Genomic DNA, 19,974 nt, shown 5'->3' on the forward strand with positions numbered 1-19,974 from the left:
TCTAAACTACGGTGAATTCGTTGCCTTCCTGTCTGCTCAAATACAGGGCATGCTAACCTTTGAGATCCTGTTTCAGGATCCCATCTATCAACTACAGGGGTTGGGGGCCCCCCAGTATATGTTGTCTCTACAGGTGGAGCTGTTGGTTGGACATTTATGCCCTCTGGTGATAGAAAGGTGTTAGTAGCAGCCTCCTGTTGTAACTTTTTTGATAGCCCCTTTTCCTTTAAATTTTCTTCTTCTGTCTGACTAACTCAAGAGACCCTTCTATTTTACTTGATCTACTATAGTCTGAACCTCTAACAATTTAGTTAACATTCTTTCGGGTTTTTTTTTTTTTTGCACTAATTTCTGATCTACTATAAAGATAATGCAACCCAACAAGATAACACAAAGAACAAAACCAAAACAGAATGAAACAAAAATGCAACATAAAATCGTTGTATCAGTTTTTCTATTTTCGTGACATGTGCATTTGTGGTCTATCTCTATCTGTTTATCAGGGGCGAACAACTTCAAACCTTGAGCCAACCATTTTCCCCAGTTTGCCTGAGAAACTTGAAATAAAAACAAAATAAATCAAAACAAAAACACATTGCTTTTTGAAATGGTCACCCATTCTTTCGCTCTCCTTCAGGGGCAAGCAATTTCACTTACCTCCAAGCTTCAGGCGTTCCCGGTATGGGCCACCAAATGTCACAGTCTGGCTGGGCACAAAAAAACCGAGCTGCCACAAAGCTTTGTAGGTTCAAACAGCAACTCTTTTTTCCAGAACTCTGACCGGCACTCTACAAACACTTCGCGGGAACACACTCCCTCCACTAGGCCAATTCTCCTGGAACCCCTGGAGAACTCAACAGGAACTCCAAAGTAGTGGGCGCCCAAGGCAGCAGGATCCGCCCTAATCCGGGAACCGCCCTAATCCCGGAGCTGCCCTATTCCTGGAGCAGGGTCACCTTTCAATCATTCCCTCTGGCAAAAATGCCAGGCGTCAAAAACAAATGTTGGCTCTCAACAACAAAAAACTTGAGTTTTAGTTTTTCATGAGCCTGTTATGTGACTTTTAACAAATTTTAAAAGAAAAAATTAAAACTTCAGTCTACACTAATGGGAAACAAAGAAGAGGTAGGTAATTACCATTCTATTTTGGATGCTCAATAGTAACATCACAGAGAAAAATGACAGGGTAAATATCATTGAAAGAATAGATCCTAGGCTGGCCCTGTAGCTCAGTGGTAGAGCACTTGCCTAGCACTAGGTTCAATCCTCAGCACTATATAAAAATAACATAATAGCCAGGCATGGTGGCAAAATTCTGTAATCCCAGTGGCTTGGGACCCTGAGGCAGGAGGATCACAAGTTCAAAACCAGCCTCAGAAACTTAGCAAGGCCCTAAGTGTCTAAATAAAATACAAAAAAGAGTGCTTAAATGCCCCTGGATTCACTCCCCAGTACCAAATAATAATAATAATAATAACAACAATAATAATAATTTTCAGCATGGCATCTTAGTTTCATTCTCCTCTGGACATGGAATCCTGAGTTCTGACCTCTTCAAAGTCAATTCTTTCAGAGGAAAAAATATCTCCTAAACAAAGCTGACAGTTACTACCCAACCACTCAGAATGGGTAAAGTGGGAGAGTACTGAGAAGGATGTCTCCCAGTACAGATTTTCAGAAAACAATGTTGTTCTTAGATCTTCATCTTATCCCAGCCTTCTGTGGTACTCAAATCATGATATGTATCTTGCCAGTAATCTCTTCCATAGGCACTTGGGTTTGACCTTCCTTTCCTCTGCTATGTCACTTATTATTCCTCTATTTTCTCTCTTCTCACACAAGAAGGAATATGTTTGGCTAGAAATTTAAAAGATGGATCTCATTATGTACCCTGCTCTTAGGTAATTTTCATAAAGAGCCTGGAAACAATTTTACTTTTCTGTCTTAAAACCAGAAAGGGCTGACTCTGATAATCTTTTAAGTGAAATACCTTTGAAAATGAGCCAATCACTGTTTAAGAACTAAATGTTCAGGTTTAATAATTAAATCCCAAATGTTAATAAAACTACAATTGAGAACTTCAAATGTTCAGTTACACTACTTCTTGTCAAACACACCTGAACCTTTTTTTTTTATAAGAGAGTGAGAGAGGAGAGAGAATTTTTAATATTTATTTATTTTTTAGTTCTCGGCAGACACAACATCTTTGTTGGTATGTGGTGCTGAGGATCGAACCCGGGTCGCACGCATGCCAGGCGAGCGCGCTACCACTTGAGCCACATCCCCAGCCCATCTGAACTTTCTAATCTGTGTCTTTATACCTTCTATCTAGAGACCTACACATTTTTAAAATATTTAGCTCCAATGTCTTATCTTCAATGAAACATTCTCTGATCCTTTCTTTTAGAGGGCATCTCTTTCCTACTACTGTTTTAAATAAAGAAGAATTTTAGATAAATAAAGTATCTGTTTTGCTGGAAGCTGCTTCATTAACATTTTCTCTGGATGGGCTCTGGGCCTTGCAAACATTAACATTTCAATTTCCCAAGTGCTGCTCTGCTTTTCCAGGCTCCATTCTCAACGTGGCCTTCATTTTCTATTTTACTCTATACTATACTAACTACCTATCTTTAAATCTGGCTTCAATACTGTTTTCTTTTTTTGGCACTGGGGATTGAATTCAGGGGGGCTTTGCAACTGAGCTGAGGTACTACTTCCCCAGCACTTTTTAAAAATATTTTTTAGTTGTCAGTGGACCTTTATTTATATGCAGTGCTGAGAATCAAACCCAGTGCCTCACACATGCTAGGCAAGCGCTTTAACCGCTGAGCTCCCATCTCAGCCTCAGCACTTTTTGTTTTTTATTTTGAGGCAGGATCTCCCTAAGTTGCTTAGGGCCTTGCTAAATTGCTGAGGCTGGTCTTGAATGTTTAATCCTCCTGCCTCAGCCTCCCAAATTTGCTGGGATTTCAGGCATGCACTTCCATGATTGGCTCATTCCATCACTGAAAGATAACAGAACAAAGTTCAGGAATGTAGGAAAGCTGAAAGAAGACCTTAGCTATAAAAAGGGGAACACATCCACCCTTCGACCTATTCCACCTCTTGGGTCCCACCTTCTTCCTCTGGAGAAATCTTTTCTGCTATCCTTTAATAAAGCTTCTAAACTTGCCTTGGCATGCTTCTCTGGTGTTATACTTTAGCATTGGGGAAGCAAGGACTCACAGTATCACTAAAACTAAAGAATTTACTAGTAAAAAAGTTACCTATAATTTTTTTTCTTTTTTTTTTTTCTTGGCTTCACAACTGTATTCTCTCACTGTTCTGGATGCCACAGTCCAAAATTAGTATCACTGGGCCAAAATCAAGGTATAAGCCAGGCCACAAACTCTCTGGAGGTTCTAGGAGAGACTCCATTCTTTGCCTCCTCCAGTTCTGTAGCTTGCAGTCACATCACTTAAACTATTTTTTTTTGTTGTTGTTGTTGCACAGAGCATGAACCCAGGAGCATTTTCCACTGAGCGACCTCTATCCCTTTTATTTTATTTTGAGACAGGATCTTACAAAGTTGCTGAGGCTGTCTCAAATTTGTAATCCTCCTCTGTCAGCTTCCCTAGGCACTCAGATTAGAGGCATGCACCCTGACACCCAACTAAATGCCAGTATTCTTTAAGAGGAGGATTTCAATTTCTTTTCTTTTTCTTTTTCTTTTTTTTTTTTTTTGAGTTGTAGATGGACAAAATGCCTTTATTTTATTTGTTTATTTTTATGTGGTGCTAAGGATCAAACCCAGTCCTCACACATGCTAGGCAAGACTCTGCCACTGAGTTACAGACCCAATCCCCCATTTTATTTCTTTTTTTAATTGTCAATAGACCTTTATTTTACTTTATTTATATGTGGTGCTGAGAATTGAACCCAGGGCCTCATACATGCTAGGCAAGCGCTCTAACACTGAGCTACAACTCCAGCCCCTCATTTTCTTTCTTTCTTTCTTTCTTTTTTTTAATATTAACTTTTTAGGTGTAGTGGGACACAATGCCTTTATTTTTATTTACTTATTTTTATGTGGTGCTGAGGATCGAACCCAGGGCCTCGCACGTGCTAGGCGAGTGCTCTACTGCTGAGCTACAACCCCAGCCCCCCCCCATTTTCTTTTAAAAGCACTAAAGTGTAATGTATTTCATATAAGCCGTGTGAGGATTAAAAAAAGTATAAAACTTCTCATGAAAAATGGTTCTTATCATTTTCCTATACATATATCACAGCATTTACCAGAATGCTAGATTATTTTTCTTACATATTTCTTATAATTCTTCCTAACTAACTCCTCAAGGCAGAGACAGTATCTTGGAGCACCTTTGTACACCCAACACCTATCAATCTGACACACAGTATATGCTAAGTAAACAGAAGTAAACTCCTTCTAAGAGCATAACCTGGTTTTCTGTACTTTGATTTTCTGATCTCTAGACAAAGTCAGATAAACTATGAAATCCAAATATATTTGCTCTTGATAGCTTAATGGTAGCTTAGTGTGTTATGGTAGCTTTATTAGTGAAACACAATGTATTTCATCAGGTAAATAAAATACCTATACATTAGGTGCTGTACATCAGATACTGTGCTTTGTTTCTAGAATAAAATATCCAAGATAAGAACTTGAGAAGATTGGTATTGATTTTATAATATGTTAAATGCATGGTATGTAAATGCATTTCCCCTTGGAGATCAGGATGCAAATATAAGACACTTTGTCTTTCCTATCCCAGAAATTTATATTACTATGTCTTAGGAATCTTATATGAAACACTCAATTCCAGATTTACTCCTAATCCAAGGATGAGGTAGTTTAAGAGATGAGAATTGTGTCACTGGCAATTTTGAAGATCACCCATGTTACCTGTTTATCTCTAGAAGGAGCAGCAGTCACAATAAATAATGAATGAAATTTGGTTTTAATTATCTCTCCTTAATAATGTTCCCTTAACTTAGGGGGCACTAGTAACAAGCAAGAGTTTGATATCTGATTTTTTTTCTTTTTTTTTTTTTTAGAGAGTGAGAGAAGAGAGAGAGAGAAAGAGAGAATTTTGTTTAATATTTATTTTTTAGTTGGCAGACACAACATCTTTGTCGGTATGTGGTGCTGAGGATCGAACCCGCTGCACGCATGCCAGGCAAGCACGCTACCGCTTGAGCCACATCCCCAGCCCCCCGATATCTGATTTTTAACTAACATTAATCCAATTCCTATTATGATAGGAAAATAGATTATGAAAATCTTCTTTCAAAGCTGTAAAAAGAGTGGTTTTCCCCAAGGCTCAATGTGTGTTTGTAGTAGAACGAAGATTAGATCCCTTGAGAAAGAAAATTTTTTTTATTCTATATTGGGAATTGACCTAGAGATACTCACCACTGAGTGACATTCTCAGCCCTTTCTGTTCTTTTGAGATTCAGTCTTGTTAAATTGCCCTTCCACCTCAGCCTACCAGGTCACTGGGATTACAAGTGTGCACCACGAAGCCTGGCTCTGAAATCTTGGTTCCTATATATAGGCCAAACTTGGGAGAAGAGAAACCAGATGAAATTTATGGCCCTTAGAGCCTATAATCTACCTTTTGAGACATAATCTAAATATAATTATTCTAGGGTCCTTGCCTAGCATGTGTGAGACCTTGGGTTAGAAGCCCTATACTATCCTCCCCAAAATAATAAAAATAAAATAAAATAGGGCTGGGTTTGTGGCTCAGCAGTAGAGTGCTTGCCTAGGACATGTGAGGCCCTGCATTCGATCCCTCAGTACCACATAAATATAAATAAGTAAAGGTATTGTGTCCAACTACCTCTAAAAAATAAATATTAAATAAATAAATAGACAAATAAATAAATAAAATACAATTAATCTTTCTTAAGGAATATGCTGGCCTCGGTAAAGTTGCAATTTTTTGTTGCTGTTGTTGGGCTTTAAAAAATTATATCTAGATTTGGAAAGCTTCTTTGTATAACATGAGTCAGCTGTGACTAAGAATACTGAATATTAATGAAGCCTCTTATCCTGCAGTTATATTTTTTTTTTTTGAGAGAGAGAGAGAGAGAGAGAGAGAGAGAATTTTTTAATACTTATTTTTTAGTTTTCGGCGTACACAACATCTTGGTATGTGGTGCCGAGGATCGAAACCGGGCCAAATGCATGCCAGATGAGCCAGCTACCGCTTGAGCCATATCCCCAACACCCTGCAGTTATAATTAATGTTAATATGCTAGGAAAGTTATAGCATTAAATAAATGTTCTAATTAACCAAGGAGAATTCCAAATATACCAGTTTTCTTTTCTATATGTGGGTTGCAGAAGTAAGTTGTGATGAATATTTTTCAACATGTGCCTTCCTTACCTGAAGAATATGCAATTTTCAAAAACCTACAAGGGTACTAGTAACACTACGCTTTAAAAAAAAAATATATATATATATATCTTCTTATCTTATATATATATACATATATCTTCTTATATATATATATATATATATATATATATCTTCTTATCTGTGTTCAGTCACAAAAAAAAGTTGTAACTATTTTCTACAAATCAGAAAAGAAAGAACAATCAGTTTCTATGTAAATGTCAATTTACAATTTGGTGCCAGATTTTCCACTTAAGAGACATTTACCCATATTTGCCTAACAATGAGTACAATAACAGCTGGAGTAAACTTCACATTAAAACACTGCTAAATTATTATTGCACAACTATACTGATTAAATCACATACTCTTATTTTATAAACCTAGTATATAAAACTGAATCAGATGAATAAAGAAATGATGTTGTACTCCCTCCTTTGTAAAAGGATTCTGTATTTAAATTGCATGTTCTTTTAAAAATTGAAAATATTGAAAAAGTCTATTTACAAACATTTCTACACAACATAATAATAGGCATCATTTGTTGAGCTCTTATTGTACAGTAAACAACTTGCTAAATGCTATATAATCATCATATATAATTTAATATAATCCAGTAAAGTATTTTATACCTTTTTTAGAAACTGAAAATTTGAAACAGATTAAATAACTTGTCCAAGGTCATAAAAGACAGTGATTAGCAAAGTAGAGTTCAGCCTCAGACTTCAAAGCTAATGCTCTTAAATAGGTTCTGTATGTAAATATAAATTGCATAAATCCTATGAAATTGAATCATAGTACACCAAACTCCATTATATCACACAATCATTATATCCACGTCTCACTCCCATGGCAAAGATGTTATTCAGTCAGCTTATACTGCAGATATTTTCCCCCACTGTCAGCCTTAGTTTTTTTGTTTATTTATTAGAATTCAGGGTAGAAACAAGCAGAAATTCAGGGGCTGGGGTTATGGCTCAGTGGTAGAGCGCTCGCCTAGTGCGGGTGAGGCATGGGGTTTGATCCTTAAAATAAATAAATAAATAAAAATGAAGGCACTGTGTCCACCTACAACTAAAACAAACAAACAAGCAGAAATCCAAAGCAGTGTTAAGATAAAATTACAAAGCTAATGGGCTTTTTTTTTTTTACTAGCAGTTAGAAATAAAGTAATTTAAGAACAATAGCAATAATTGACCATCTAATATGTTTAGAGGATCACAGAATTTTCACAGAAGGAACCTGAGAATTGAGACAATGGATGTCCACAGAGGTAACTTACCCAAGGTCACCTAGGTACCAGTAACACTAGAATTTCACTAGAACGTATACATGTACAGACATATACAAATGAATATGAGTACTTTTTAAGCCAGGCATGATGACCACACCTGAAATTCTTACTATTTGGGATGCAGTAAGATTGCTTAAGCCTAGAAATTCAAGGCCAGTATGGGCGACACAACAAGATCCTGTGCAGAATACTTTTTGTTGATACTGAGAACTGTACCTAGAATGGGTTCTACCATTGAGCTATACTCCCAACTCTATTTATTTATTTATTTATTTATTTAAAGATGGGGGTCTGATTATGTTGCCCCAGCTGGCCTTGAACTCCTGGGCTTCAAATGATCCTCTTGCTTAAGCCTCCTGAGTAGCTGAAACTAAAGGTCCATGTCAGGCACCACACCAAACAAAAAGGATATATTCTAACACAGATCTCTGGAAATCCTTGCTAACACTTAAATTGTTCACCTGGTGGGAAATGCAAATCACCCTTCACCCTTTTCCTTTTCTTCACCCACTACTAAAGAAAAAGAGGGAAAAACAAAACAAGTTTTTTCTTGATAAAAGCAATTCAGGATACAGTGAGTTGATTACTTTCCTTGGGCCTATCAAACAAAGGTTCGTATATTCATAAGAATAGGTACTCTACATTTAACGTGTCTTCTAAAAATATCTCTCTTTTCTTTTTGCCTACTTCTCCTTCCACATAAAATTCCTTACTCTGCAAACATAGAATACCCAGATTAGCTAGACCTATGGCATCTTATTAATGTAAGTTTTAAGAAAAACTGAGAATGCTTTTCCAGTTTACTCTTTGAAATGACTACTTAATTATATCAGCTGGCATTCTCCAGTAGATCAGAAATTCACAGCAATAAACACTGCAGTACTTTATCTGGTTCATTTAGTTGTATTAAGTTTGGGCAAGCACTTGATATACTACCAGGCTCCTCCTCCATATTATTAGATATAATTTTTGACTTAGCACCAAAGTAATATCTAAAACTGATTTACTACTTCCTTTCATGGAATTCTATTTCCCTTCTTTAGTTTTGACTAAAAATTCCTGACATTAAGGACAAACAAGAAGAAATCGCCAGTACTGGTTTTTTTTTTTTGTCTTTTTTTTTTTTTTTTTTTTGGAACTGGGGGTCGAACCCAGGGCTTTGCGAATGCAAGGCAGATGCTTTGCCACTGAGCTACATCCCAGCCCAAAACTAATTTTTTTTATTTTTTTGGTAGTGCTGGGGATTGAACCCAGGGCCTTGTGCATGCAAGGCAAGCACTCTACCAACTGAGCTATATCCCCAGCCCCAGTACTGGTTTTATATCTACCAAGTCCTTGCCTACCTGATCTAATAGGTGATTTTAACATTATAGCAATTTAAGAAACTGAGCAAAAATAAACTGAATTAAGTACATTTTATTTATTTCTTCTTGTTTTGTCCTTAATGTCAGGAATTTTTAGTCAAAATTTACAACTGTCAGATATAAAGCTTAGTAAGGTCAACAGATAATCATAAAATCAATTTGAAAAAACATTAGACAAGGGCTGGGGTTGTGGCTCAGTGGTAGAGAGCTCGTCTGGCATGTGTGAGGCATTGGGTTCAATCCTCAACACCACATAAACATAAATAAATAAAATAAAGGTATTGTATCCATCTACAACTAAAAAAAATTTTAAAAAAACATTTGTAACTCACATGCCTACTGTAATAGTTATTTGATATTTTCCAAAAATAACTATCCAGTAAAGTCATTCTCTTAACAGAAAGTCTTCAAAAGCTAATGGAAACTTGTTTGGTATATATTACATTTTAATATATTTGAATAATAATTTTCACTGACAAGTGACCTAAAACATAAAAATATAAGACTCCAAAAGTGCTTTGTTTTTGAAGCTGAAACCAAGTAAAAATCCTATGGCATGGTACAGTATCACCATCTATTGTTAGTTGTGAGTAAAATAAAACCATTTTATTAAATGAATTCAAATGCATTGAGACATAAAACTATATAATCACCGTTGGATGCATTTGGGTGAGGGTCTAATCTAAAAATTCACTAAGTCTGAAAGATCACATACCAAAACAGTGTAAAGATGCAGAAGCAGCTAAATTTGGTAGCATAGGGGCATTTTTTCTTCTCCTTCCCTCCCTTAGATTTTCCTGGTGTCATGGAATTTTTTACTTTGAACATCTAAAAATACCCTTCTAAAACCACAATAGTATACTAGTTAGATTACTAAAATTTTCAACTCAGTTTCCAATCTGTCACCAGTTGGGAAACAGTAATCTAAGGAACAGCAATGAAATCCTCAGCCTATAACAAAGGTACTTATTAATTTGTAAGGAAAAATGAGACCAAAATTTGAAACAAGACAACTGTGGAGATTAAAATAGAAAGATTTTCCCCAGCAACTGAGGAGTCTGAAGCAGGAGGATCACAAGTTCAAAGCCAGCCTCACCAACTTAGGCCCTGAGCAACCTAGCAAGACCCTGTCCCAAAATAAAAAATTAAAAGGATGTGGCTCAATGGTTATGTGGCCCTGGGTTCAATCCCCAGTACCAGATGCTGCTGCTGCTGATGATGATAATGATAATAATAATGCAAAAAATAAAATAAAATGAAGATTAAAACATAAAAGTACAAAACTTTAAAAGTGTTCATTCTCTAACAGAAATACTGAATCAATGAATGAAAATCATCATAAAAAGATTATATCAAAGAATATAGAATTTAAACATCAAGAATAATTTTCCAGTTTTTGCACAGTGAAGACTACTAGACAATGGTTTTCAATTTGTTAACAAAATTTGTTGGATCTACTAGTGCCCGTCCCACTACAAGGATTTTTTTTAATATTTTTTTATTTTTTAGTTGTAGTTGGACACAATATCTTTATTTTATTTATGTGGTGCTGAGGATCGAACCCAGGGCCTCCCACGTGCTAGGTAAGCACTCTACCGCTGAGCCACAACCCAGCCCCAACTGCAAGGATTTTTAAAGAATGAAACAAGTCCAAGCTATGTTGGTGCCTATAAACCCAGCTACTCAGGAGACTGAGGCAGGACTATTACTTAAGCCCAAGACTTGGAGGCTGACTTGGATAGCATAGGGAGACCACCACCTCAAAAACAACAACAAAAAAAAACAGAACAGTGAGGTGGGGCACACCTATAATCCAAGTTACTAGGGAGTCTAAAGCTAGAGATCAAAATGGAGGCCAGCCTCTGCAAATTCAAGACCAGGCACAGTGGTACCATTCCTATAATCCCAGCAATGAGGGAGGCTAAATTAGAAGCAAGCAGGAGTATCACAAATTTAAGGTAAGCCTGAGTAACTCAGTGAGACCCTGTCTCAAAAATATAAACAAACAAACAAACAAACAAAGGACTGGGGATGCAGTTCAGTGGTAGAGTTCTCCTGGGTTCAATTCCCAGTACCAGGAAAAGAAACAATGACAATTTATAGGATTCTGGAACAAAAGTTACTTGAATGATTCATTCTAATTCCCTTGTTTTGCAAAAGAGAAATGAAAAGAAATAACAAGTCAGAGAAGTGAAAAGAAATAACCAAAATCCCAGTTAGTCCATGGCAAAAATTGAGATTAATGAATATCCAGGTCTCTTAACTCCCAATGTAGTTTTTTTTTTGTTTGTTGTTTGTTTTTTTTGGCATGCCACCTTTTACGACTTCTATTATTTTGGATAAATTGAATTGACAAAATGAAGAAAGCAGGAAAAGAACTATGACAGCCTAGTGTTACAGAACATGTGATATTATAGATTTACAAGAAAAGCAGTGAGATATAAGGAATAACAGTAACAAACATGGATTTAAAATGCATATTACTTGGAGCATATTACTTCCTAACTTACATGAGACTTAACATCTCCAGGCACAAATTAAATTTTAAAATGATATGTGAATGTCAGCTAATATTACCACTATGACATTTTTTTAAAATGTTAGGCTTTTTAAAATTTTTTATTTTTAGTTGTAGTTGAACACAATATCTTTATTTTATTTATTTTTATGTGGTGCTGAGGATCGAAACCAGTGCCTACAAAGAGTGCTCTACCACTGAGCCACAACCCCAGCCCCTAAATGTTAGGGTTTTTAATGAGCCCTAAGTACAATAGAACTTTCTCCCCAAGAGTCAAAATGTAGCTATTAAGAGTATGACAAAGTGAAAAAGTTTAACTGAAAAAAATCTAAACTTGAATCTGAGGGCTCGTCTAGATATTTCCCACAGGATGTTAAGATAATGTTATTTAATGCACTTAAAATGAAGGGTAGACTCATTCTTTTTAGAGCAAATACAAAACTAAATATACTGGATGAAGAACTTTAGGAAAGCACATTCCCACTTATTTTATGGGCTTTATGGTGAGTTATGCAGAACAGGATAAAGAGTGGAATTTTTAAAAATGCAGACTGAAATCTTGGCTCTCCCACTTTTAACCTGAACACATATCAGGCCCTCACTTTCCTCAACTGTAAAACATAATTGTGAGAAACAGAACTGAGATGGCTGGGGATGTGGTTCTGTAGTAGAGCACTTGCCTAGCATGCATGAGACCCAGGGTTCAATTCCCCACCCAACCAAAAATAAATAACTGAGGTAAAACATTTTGCTCAGTCCGGGTGAGACGCATTCAATAACTATCACTAAATTTGAAAGGAAATTATCAAAATTGGCCAGAAAAGTTCATTATAAGTAATACTGTAAGTATTTGAACGATGAATTTCATTTAAGTGACTAACACAGTTTAATATATTCTGTCAACGTATAAAGGATATTTATTGAATATATATTTAATGCCAAGGTAACAAAGGAAGGAATGACATCTAGATTTCTTTTAACTATTGAACAGTAACAAACTACTAGAATAGACATTTACTCTGACTATTCTACAGAGTGCTACATATCTGGCCACTCTCTTGGCTTACTTATTTATTTGATACTGGGGATTGAACTCAGGGTCACTGGACCATCAAGTCACATCCCTAGCCCTATTCTGTATTTTCTTTAGAGACAAAGTTTCACTGAGTTGCTTAGCACCTCCCCCGTTGCTGAGGCTGACTTTGAACTCCTTCGGCCTCAGTTCCTCCAGCCCCTGGGATTACAGGTGTGTGCCATAGCGCCAAGCTTTGTTTTAACTTCCATTTTTTTAAATATATTTTTAAAAAATTGTAGTTGGACACAATACCTTTATTTTATTTATTTTTATGTGGTGCTGATTATCGAACCCAGTGCCTCATGCATGCTAGGCAAGCTCTCTGCCACTAAGCTACAGCCCCAGCCCTCCATTTTTTTTTTAATTGCAGTTCTATGCCTGTATGTGAGATTAAACCCTGTGGCCTCCAGATACAACATTCAAAAGCATACAGAATAAAACATTTCCTATAAGATGAATCATCTATGGAAAGATCATAAGTTTGAGTTATTCACCGCCCCCCACCAAATTTTTTCTTTTTGTATTAGTCCTAACTGCTATTTGAAATTAGTCATTATTATTTGCAAAAACAGTGAGGTATAAGATTTCCTGCACTCAGAAAAATTCTCAAAGATCAACTATTTACAATCATAAAAATAACCAGCTATTTAAAAAGCAATCTGGGGGGGCTGGGGATGTGGCTCAAGCGGTAGCGCGCTCGCCTGGCATGCGTGCGGCCCAGGTTTGATCCTCAGCACTACATACAAACAAAGATGTTGTGTCCGCCGAAAACTAAAAAAAAATAAATAAATATTAAAATTCTCTCTCTCTCTCTCTCTCTCTTAAAAAAAAAAAAAAAAAAAAGATGTTTACAATCTACAAAGCTTAAGGATCCCCAACAAACCTCAAGCGCAATGTATAACTACTGGAATGCAAATCACACCTAGGCTCCTCACCATTAAACCAGAGAAGGCAGTGGAAAGATGGCAGCCCCTCCACAATTGGCAGTCTTAACCAATTGCAATTAAAATATTAAAAATAAAAATAAAAATAAAAAGCAATCTGTAATTTTGAGGTGTTTGGGGCTGGAGCTGTGGCTCAGTGGTAGAGCTCCTACCATGTAAATAAATGGAATTGTGTCCATCTACAACTTAAAAAAAATTTTTTTTTAATCTTGTTTTAGGGCAGAGTTCGCTGGTGCACTCCTGTAATCCCAGCGGCTTGGGAGGTGAAGGCAGAGCCAGAGGCGGAGGCAGGGGGATCTAGAGTTCTAAACCAGCCTCAGTAATTTAGCAGTGAGGAAGCAACTCAGTGAGACCCTCTCTCTAATAAAATACAAAACTGGGCTAGGGATAGGGCTCAGTGGTCGAATACCTTTGAGTTCAATTCCCAATACCCCCACCAAAAAAAAACTGTTTTAGGATTGGGGATGTGGTTCAGTGGTTAAGTAGCCCTGGGTTTAAAGCCTAGTACCCCACCCCCCCACACAAAAAAAAGTTTTAGACATGAAAAGCCTGTCTTATTTACCTATATCTTTTATTGAAAGTAAACACTTGAAATATTTTCAATAAATTTATTGCTTTATAAGAGGCCTGTAATGCCAGCAACTTAGGAGGCTAAGGTAGGAGGATCCAAGTTTGAAGTCGACCACAGTCACTTAGTGAGGCTCTAAGCAGCTCTGCAAGACCATGTCTCAAAATAAAAAATAAAAAGGACTGGGGATGTAGCTCAGTTAAGCACCCTTGGATTCAGTCCCCAGTATCAAAAAAATAAAATTAAAAAAATAATAATAATAAAAAAAAAATAAGAGTCCAGTTGACTGGTTGTCTTATTACTTATAAACTAGATCAACAAAGAGATAAGTAGTTTTAAGAAATACTCAGATATTGAAAATTCTAACAGTTCATCTAGACATTATTCATTTTATTCTGACATGGAACACTTCACATACTGATTGAACAATTTTTGGCTTATAAACACTGTAATCATGAACAGTATAAAGGTTCAGGCTGAAGATGTGTTTCAGTGGGGCAGTGCTTGCCTAACAATGCACAGAAGTAAAAGTAAAGGAGGTTTCTCACCTTATTCTTTTCAGCTTCTCAGATCATACTTAGAAAGCCTTAGCTGCCTGCTACACAGTAATCAAGGTAAATAGCTACACTTAATAAAGCAATAAATTTTCTTGTTATTTTTAGTATGCCAGCACTACAGATAAAACTGTAAAACTATAACAAAAACAGGAAATAGCAATGTAATTTTTAAGTACACACCACAAGAGAATCTTTCTAACAATTCAACGACCTAAAGTGGACAAAAAAATGATAAAAGAACTAATTGCAGTGGCAAAAAGCTATCTTGGCCTGGGGATGTGGCTCAAGTGGTAGCACGCCCGCCTAGCATGTGTGAGGCACTGGGTTTGTTTCTCAGCACCCGGTAAAAATAAAATAAAGATATGTGTCCACCTAAAACTAAAAAATAAATATTTAAGAAAAAAAAAAAGCTATCTAAGCCCCACTTAATATTCAGGATTTGGAGCTTCTGATTCCCCTTAACTGACAAATGTCTATTCAGTAATTTTAATGACATTCTGGACTTTCACAGTAATGCTGAATATGAAACCACCATTAATTAGTCTGTGCTTTGTACATTAGAGCAACATAACATCCTACTGAGATAACATCAAATAATATCTAATACTTCTTCCCTTTTTTTTTTTTTTGGTGGTGCTGGGGATTAAACTCAGGACCTTGTGTAGATGAGGCAAACACTCTAGCAACTGAGCTATATCTCCAGTCCGCCTCCCCATTAAATTTTATATGAAAACTCTAAGCTGCACTCAGTGGCATGCACAGGCCTGTAATCCCAGAGATTGGGAAGGCTGAGGCAGGAGGACAGCAAGTTCAAAGCCAGACTCATCAATTTAGCAAGGCCCTAAGCAACATAGCAAGACCCTGTCTCTAAATAAAATATAAAAATGGGGCTGCAGATGTGGTTCAGTGGCTCAGTGGCTAAATGACCGTGACCTTAATCCCTGGTACCACAAAACAAAAACAAAAACTCTAAGGCAAACAATTCCTTAGTTTTCCCCATTTCTCATCCACAATTTAACACTGTAGCTTAAACTTCCTCCAAATGTATCCTATCTAGTCTTTGGGGATAATTTCAAATATTTTCATCGCAAGCATTTAAAGAAATGAACAGACTAAACTGCAGACCCTTAAGTAAGATATTTCACCCTCTGCAAAGAGTTGATGAGTTTCCTAAAGTTCTTGTCCTACCCTCTTACAATTTCATCTTTTGAGTGAAAACGAAGAAAAACACCCAATGAGATGTACACTGAGCCGTGAGTGATCCCAGGTCAGCCTGATTCTCTGCCAGAAAAGGCCAGATAAGATTTACTCTTCTTGTTGTTGTATAAGTTTCTCTCTCTCTTATCCTCTCAATCAATCTTCCTGTACATGATTATACTATTGTAATTTGTCAGTAGTTACAATACTTCACTTTCAAAGGAATGCCTTCCCCACTTGGTGACTACTCTTTAAAGATACTTGGACACTTCACATTTCTCAATTCCATGACCAACTATAAACCTCGCTCACCGGAGGAGGTAAAGTTCCTAGGAGACCACAAGACCCCAAAGGATTTTCTAAAATCTCTCAGATCTTCGTCCCAATCTCAAACCACATAGACATCTAAGGGTTCCCACAAACAATGAGAAACAAAAGTCCAGACTAAACGGAAAGAAGAGGAAGTATCCGAACAATACTCAAACTCAACACAGGACAGAAAACCCACAGTCTCCTCTATCATCCCACTCGGTTACCCCCACTGCCCTAGTTTAATCAAGGTCTTAAACTCGAGAAATGGCCCCTCACCGGTCATTTCTCCGCTCGACCGATGGGAAACGATCCACGAAAGTGGCAGGAAGAAAAAGCTCGCTCCGACGGGTCGGAGCCGTGATGCTTTTTCTGCCGAGTGGAAGGAGGCAAGCCAAGGGTGTGTAAAGAATGGAAAGCTGAGTGATCGGGGGGAGGGGGGAATTAGGGCGCCAGAGCTAATCCCCCGCCTTGGCGCTCGGTGGGAAGGGGCAGCAGGCGTGCTCCCTGGAGAGCTAGGCAAGCCGGGCGGCGCTGGCTTTCGGGTCAAGAGAAGGGGAGTGAGGGCTGGCAGCCCCGCCGGTGGTGGGTGGCGCCAGGCAAGGGAGGAGGCTCAGAGAGGAGCGAACGAACGTTTCGTAGGAGTGCGGGACTGGCCTTTCTCGTTGCCCGAGCCCACCGAGCTCATACCTCAAACCTGCTCTTGGTCACTCCGTTCACGTCTCTCCTCATGGGGCCGGCGGGTGCGGCCCGGGCCGGGCGCTGCGGCGTGCGGAGTGCAAACACAGGGGCCCAGGGCAGGCCCGAGAGTTCCGGGACCGGGAGCCGGCAGCGGAGGGGCAAAGCAGGGGGCGTCGGAAGGGCAGCAGAGACTTCTAGGCTACTGAGGGGCCTCCGCCACCTCCCGCGGCTACAGCGGCCGCGACGACTGCTAGTCGCTAGCTGGGCTCTCTCCTCAGCCTCAACTTCAACCCAAAACAAAAACACTCCCCACCTGCCAGCAACGCCGCTCCTCATTGGGCAGAGCCGCCCGGGCCTCGGAACGCCGGAGGAGGGGGAGGAGCTCGCGGCGGCGGTGCGAGACCACCCCTCCCCCACCACGGGCGCAGCCCCCTGACGGTGCGCTCGCGAGCAACCGGAGCTCGGCGGCTGGGGTGGCTCGACCCCCTCCCGCCTCCGAGGCAGGCCAGCCCACCGGGAGAAGGCGAGGCAGGGAAGTGCCTAAGTGTCTATGTGTTTGTGTAGGGGGGTTGTGGGGCGGGAGCGAGTGCGCGCGAGCTCGTGGACTCGTGAAGGAGAGGAAAGCAGGAGGACAGCACACCGCACCGGAGCCCCCTTTTGGCCCAGAACCCTTCTCCTCCCCTCCGCGGGCAAACAGGCACGCACCTACCCACAGAGAACCTGAGCTTTCGGCCTAGTCCTCTCAAACCCTTGTCTTGTCACTAACTCCCCTGTACCCGGGGTTGGCTCACACATCATTTCTGACCACCCAACTCCCATCCTCTATCACTCACTGTCGCCTTGAACCCAAAGTGCAGGAGGCGGTCCCTGCTTGGAGCCATTTTCCTCCTCTTTTTGGATGTCTCTAGATTGGGGCAGTAATGCCGTCGCCGCCGCCGTCGTCGCCGCTGCCGTAGTTGCCGCTGCCGCTGCCGCTGCCGCTGCCGCCGCCGCCGCCTTCCCCGCCCCAGTGGATTTCATTACGGGGTGCTGCAGGGAGGCCTAGGGGTCGGCTGCGGGGCGGGTGTATCCCAGTGCATGGCTCGGAAAGGCTGGGCCTAATTAGGCTCAGGGGGAGGCCGAGTGCCCGGTTTTGCTGCGGGGGTGGCCGCGAGGCCACACCTCAGGCCTGAGGGTCAGAGGGTGCCGGGCTAGAGCTGGGCTACCATTCCTCCGGCAGGGGGAGGGGCGCGCATCAGTGGGATAGGGGCGGACTAGGCAAAAGTGCCTTTGGCTTCCCCGCCCCTCCGGAGCTGCTGGCGCCCAATGGGCTTTAGTGCCTGTCCGCCCTCCAATCAGGGCACTGGTTGGTGAGAACCTGAGACTGACGCAACTTTGGCGGGAGAAACAAGCGTGTAAGAGCGAGTAGGCGGGAGCATTTGCCCTGTAGAAACTGACTTTCGTCACTCTTGGGCGACTGGTGTAGAAGTTGGTCATGTCATCATACCTCTGTATTTTAACAACTAGGGACTTCTAGGTGCTGGAATTTGTGACTGATTCCCATGAACTGAGGCTCTATTAAAAGTTGAGTTGCCCCTTCCAAAGAAACTAAAGAATAATATACCAAACATTAAATATTATAAACTGTATGAAACCCCAGCAGTCCTTGCAGAAGCAGCAGTACTGCTTATAATTCTTACACTCCCAAAGCAGTTACGAGTTTGTCTTCACACCCCTTTTAATTAGTGGTTTTAGTGACTGTCAGGCTTGTTATGAATCCCATTAAGAAATGAACATTTAAGAGGACCAAGCACTGCACATCGTTAAGGATAAGCATATTTTAGCTGGCTTCTTACCCAACTCTTAAAGCACTTTAATAACCTTTCCTTTATATCCTAATAAGCAAGGAACCCTAGCTTCAGAAAACTCTCAGGTCCACAAACCAAGATCTACATGTTATATTTCCTTTCTAGTCTCAGACACTTTCAATGTTTCTACTTCACTTCCACCAGTGTAATAAAACAGCCTTTAAATTTAGTCACATCTAAGAGCTATTTTCTCCCACATGACTAATCCATGTGGTGAGTAACAACTGCAAAAGGCAGAAAAACTGACACCCAGAGACAAAAAAAAAATCTTGTCCGATGTATCCATGCCTGTGGACCCATGTAGGGTACTTAGGGAAGACATTACTTTTTGACTTGTTTCAATATTTTTTGAGAAGCTGAACTGAAGATTATATAAAAATTAAAATATTAGACATAAATAGGTGGGCTGAGGTTGTGGGCACTTGCATCGCAGGTGAGGCACTAGGTTCAATCCTCAACACACATTAAATTAACTAAAGGTTAAAAAGTGCAAAAAATTACACATAGGCATATGACTTTTTATCAAAGAATTTTATTTGCATGTAAATAAACAGGTTTTTTGTAACGTTTTAGGGGGGAAAATCCCACAAATTGTGTCTACTTTCAAAAAATGAAAAACCCCAAAGTATTTACAGAACGGCCATACACACAGAAAATCAAATTTGAAAGATTTTCTTTTAAAAAGGCCCTCCCCACTGCTCCTGATGTACATTTTTTAACTCAAAATTTAAAACTCAGCACTTACAGTTGAGCATCTTTCCCAACATAGTTTCTCAGATATTAAATACTTTCTGCCCCCTCCAGAAACAAACTCCAGGATAGAAATAAATGGGGGGGCAGAAGAGAAATGAGGAAAATTTCTGAAAACAAGATTACTTAAGGATTGTGAATGCTTCCTATACTGACATCTGCTTTAAGTGACTCAACTGTGGATACTGTATGACTCAGTGGCTCCCTGAAAGACTTTCTTCTGAAAATTCATGATATTGCTGCCCTAGATTTTCAGACCTAGGCCTGAAAAAGGAAAATTCTTTTCAAGAGTCACCAACCTCAAGCCTGGTTTTGGCAAATTATATCCTGCTTGCTCTCCACACCCCTTCAAAAAATACTTGTTTTAAGACACTGGATTTTAATTTGAAATCTTCATGTACATCAGAGCAGATTTTGACCAAGAACCCCCAATATGAAGCCAAAAGACAGAAGAGGAATCAGGTCAAAC

At 39.4% G+C, this 19,974-nt stretch overlaps 1 protein-coding gene and 1 non-coding gene across 3 annotated transcripts in view; both read right to left on the reverse strand.

Annotated features, from left to right (window-relative positions):
- Fbxl20 (F-box and leucine rich repeat protein 20) overlaps nt 1-18,103 on the reverse strand; it is a 95,936-nt gene extending 77,833 nt beyond the window's left edge. Inside the window, exon 1 of one of the 2 annotated variants that reach the window (XM_026387048.2) lies at nt 17,742-18,103. In XM_026387048.2, the coding sequence (XP_026242833.1) occupies nt 17,742-17,789 (48 nt within the window). In that variant the 5' untranslated portion in view covers nt 17,790-18,103. Of the gene's footprint in view, nt 1-16,917; nt 17,188-17,741 lie in introns of those variants that run through there. The other variant, XM_026387049.2, reaches the window with a different exon arrangement.
- Trnaa-ugc (transfer RNA alanine (anticodon UGC)) lies at nt 8,925-8,997 on the reverse strand. The gene has a single exon. It is a non-coding gene; the product is annotated as a tRNA-Ala (tRNA).
- Nucleotides 18,104-19,974: the final 1,871 nt, after the last annotated feature.

This window comes from Urocitellus parryii, chromosome 7 (assembly GCF_045843805.1).
Source record: "Urocitellus parryii isolate mUroPar1 chromosome 7, mUroPar1.hap1, whole genome shotgun sequence".
Lineage (NCBI taxonomy): Eukaryota > Metazoa > Chordata > Mammalia > Rodentia > Sciuridae > Urocitellus > Urocitellus parryii.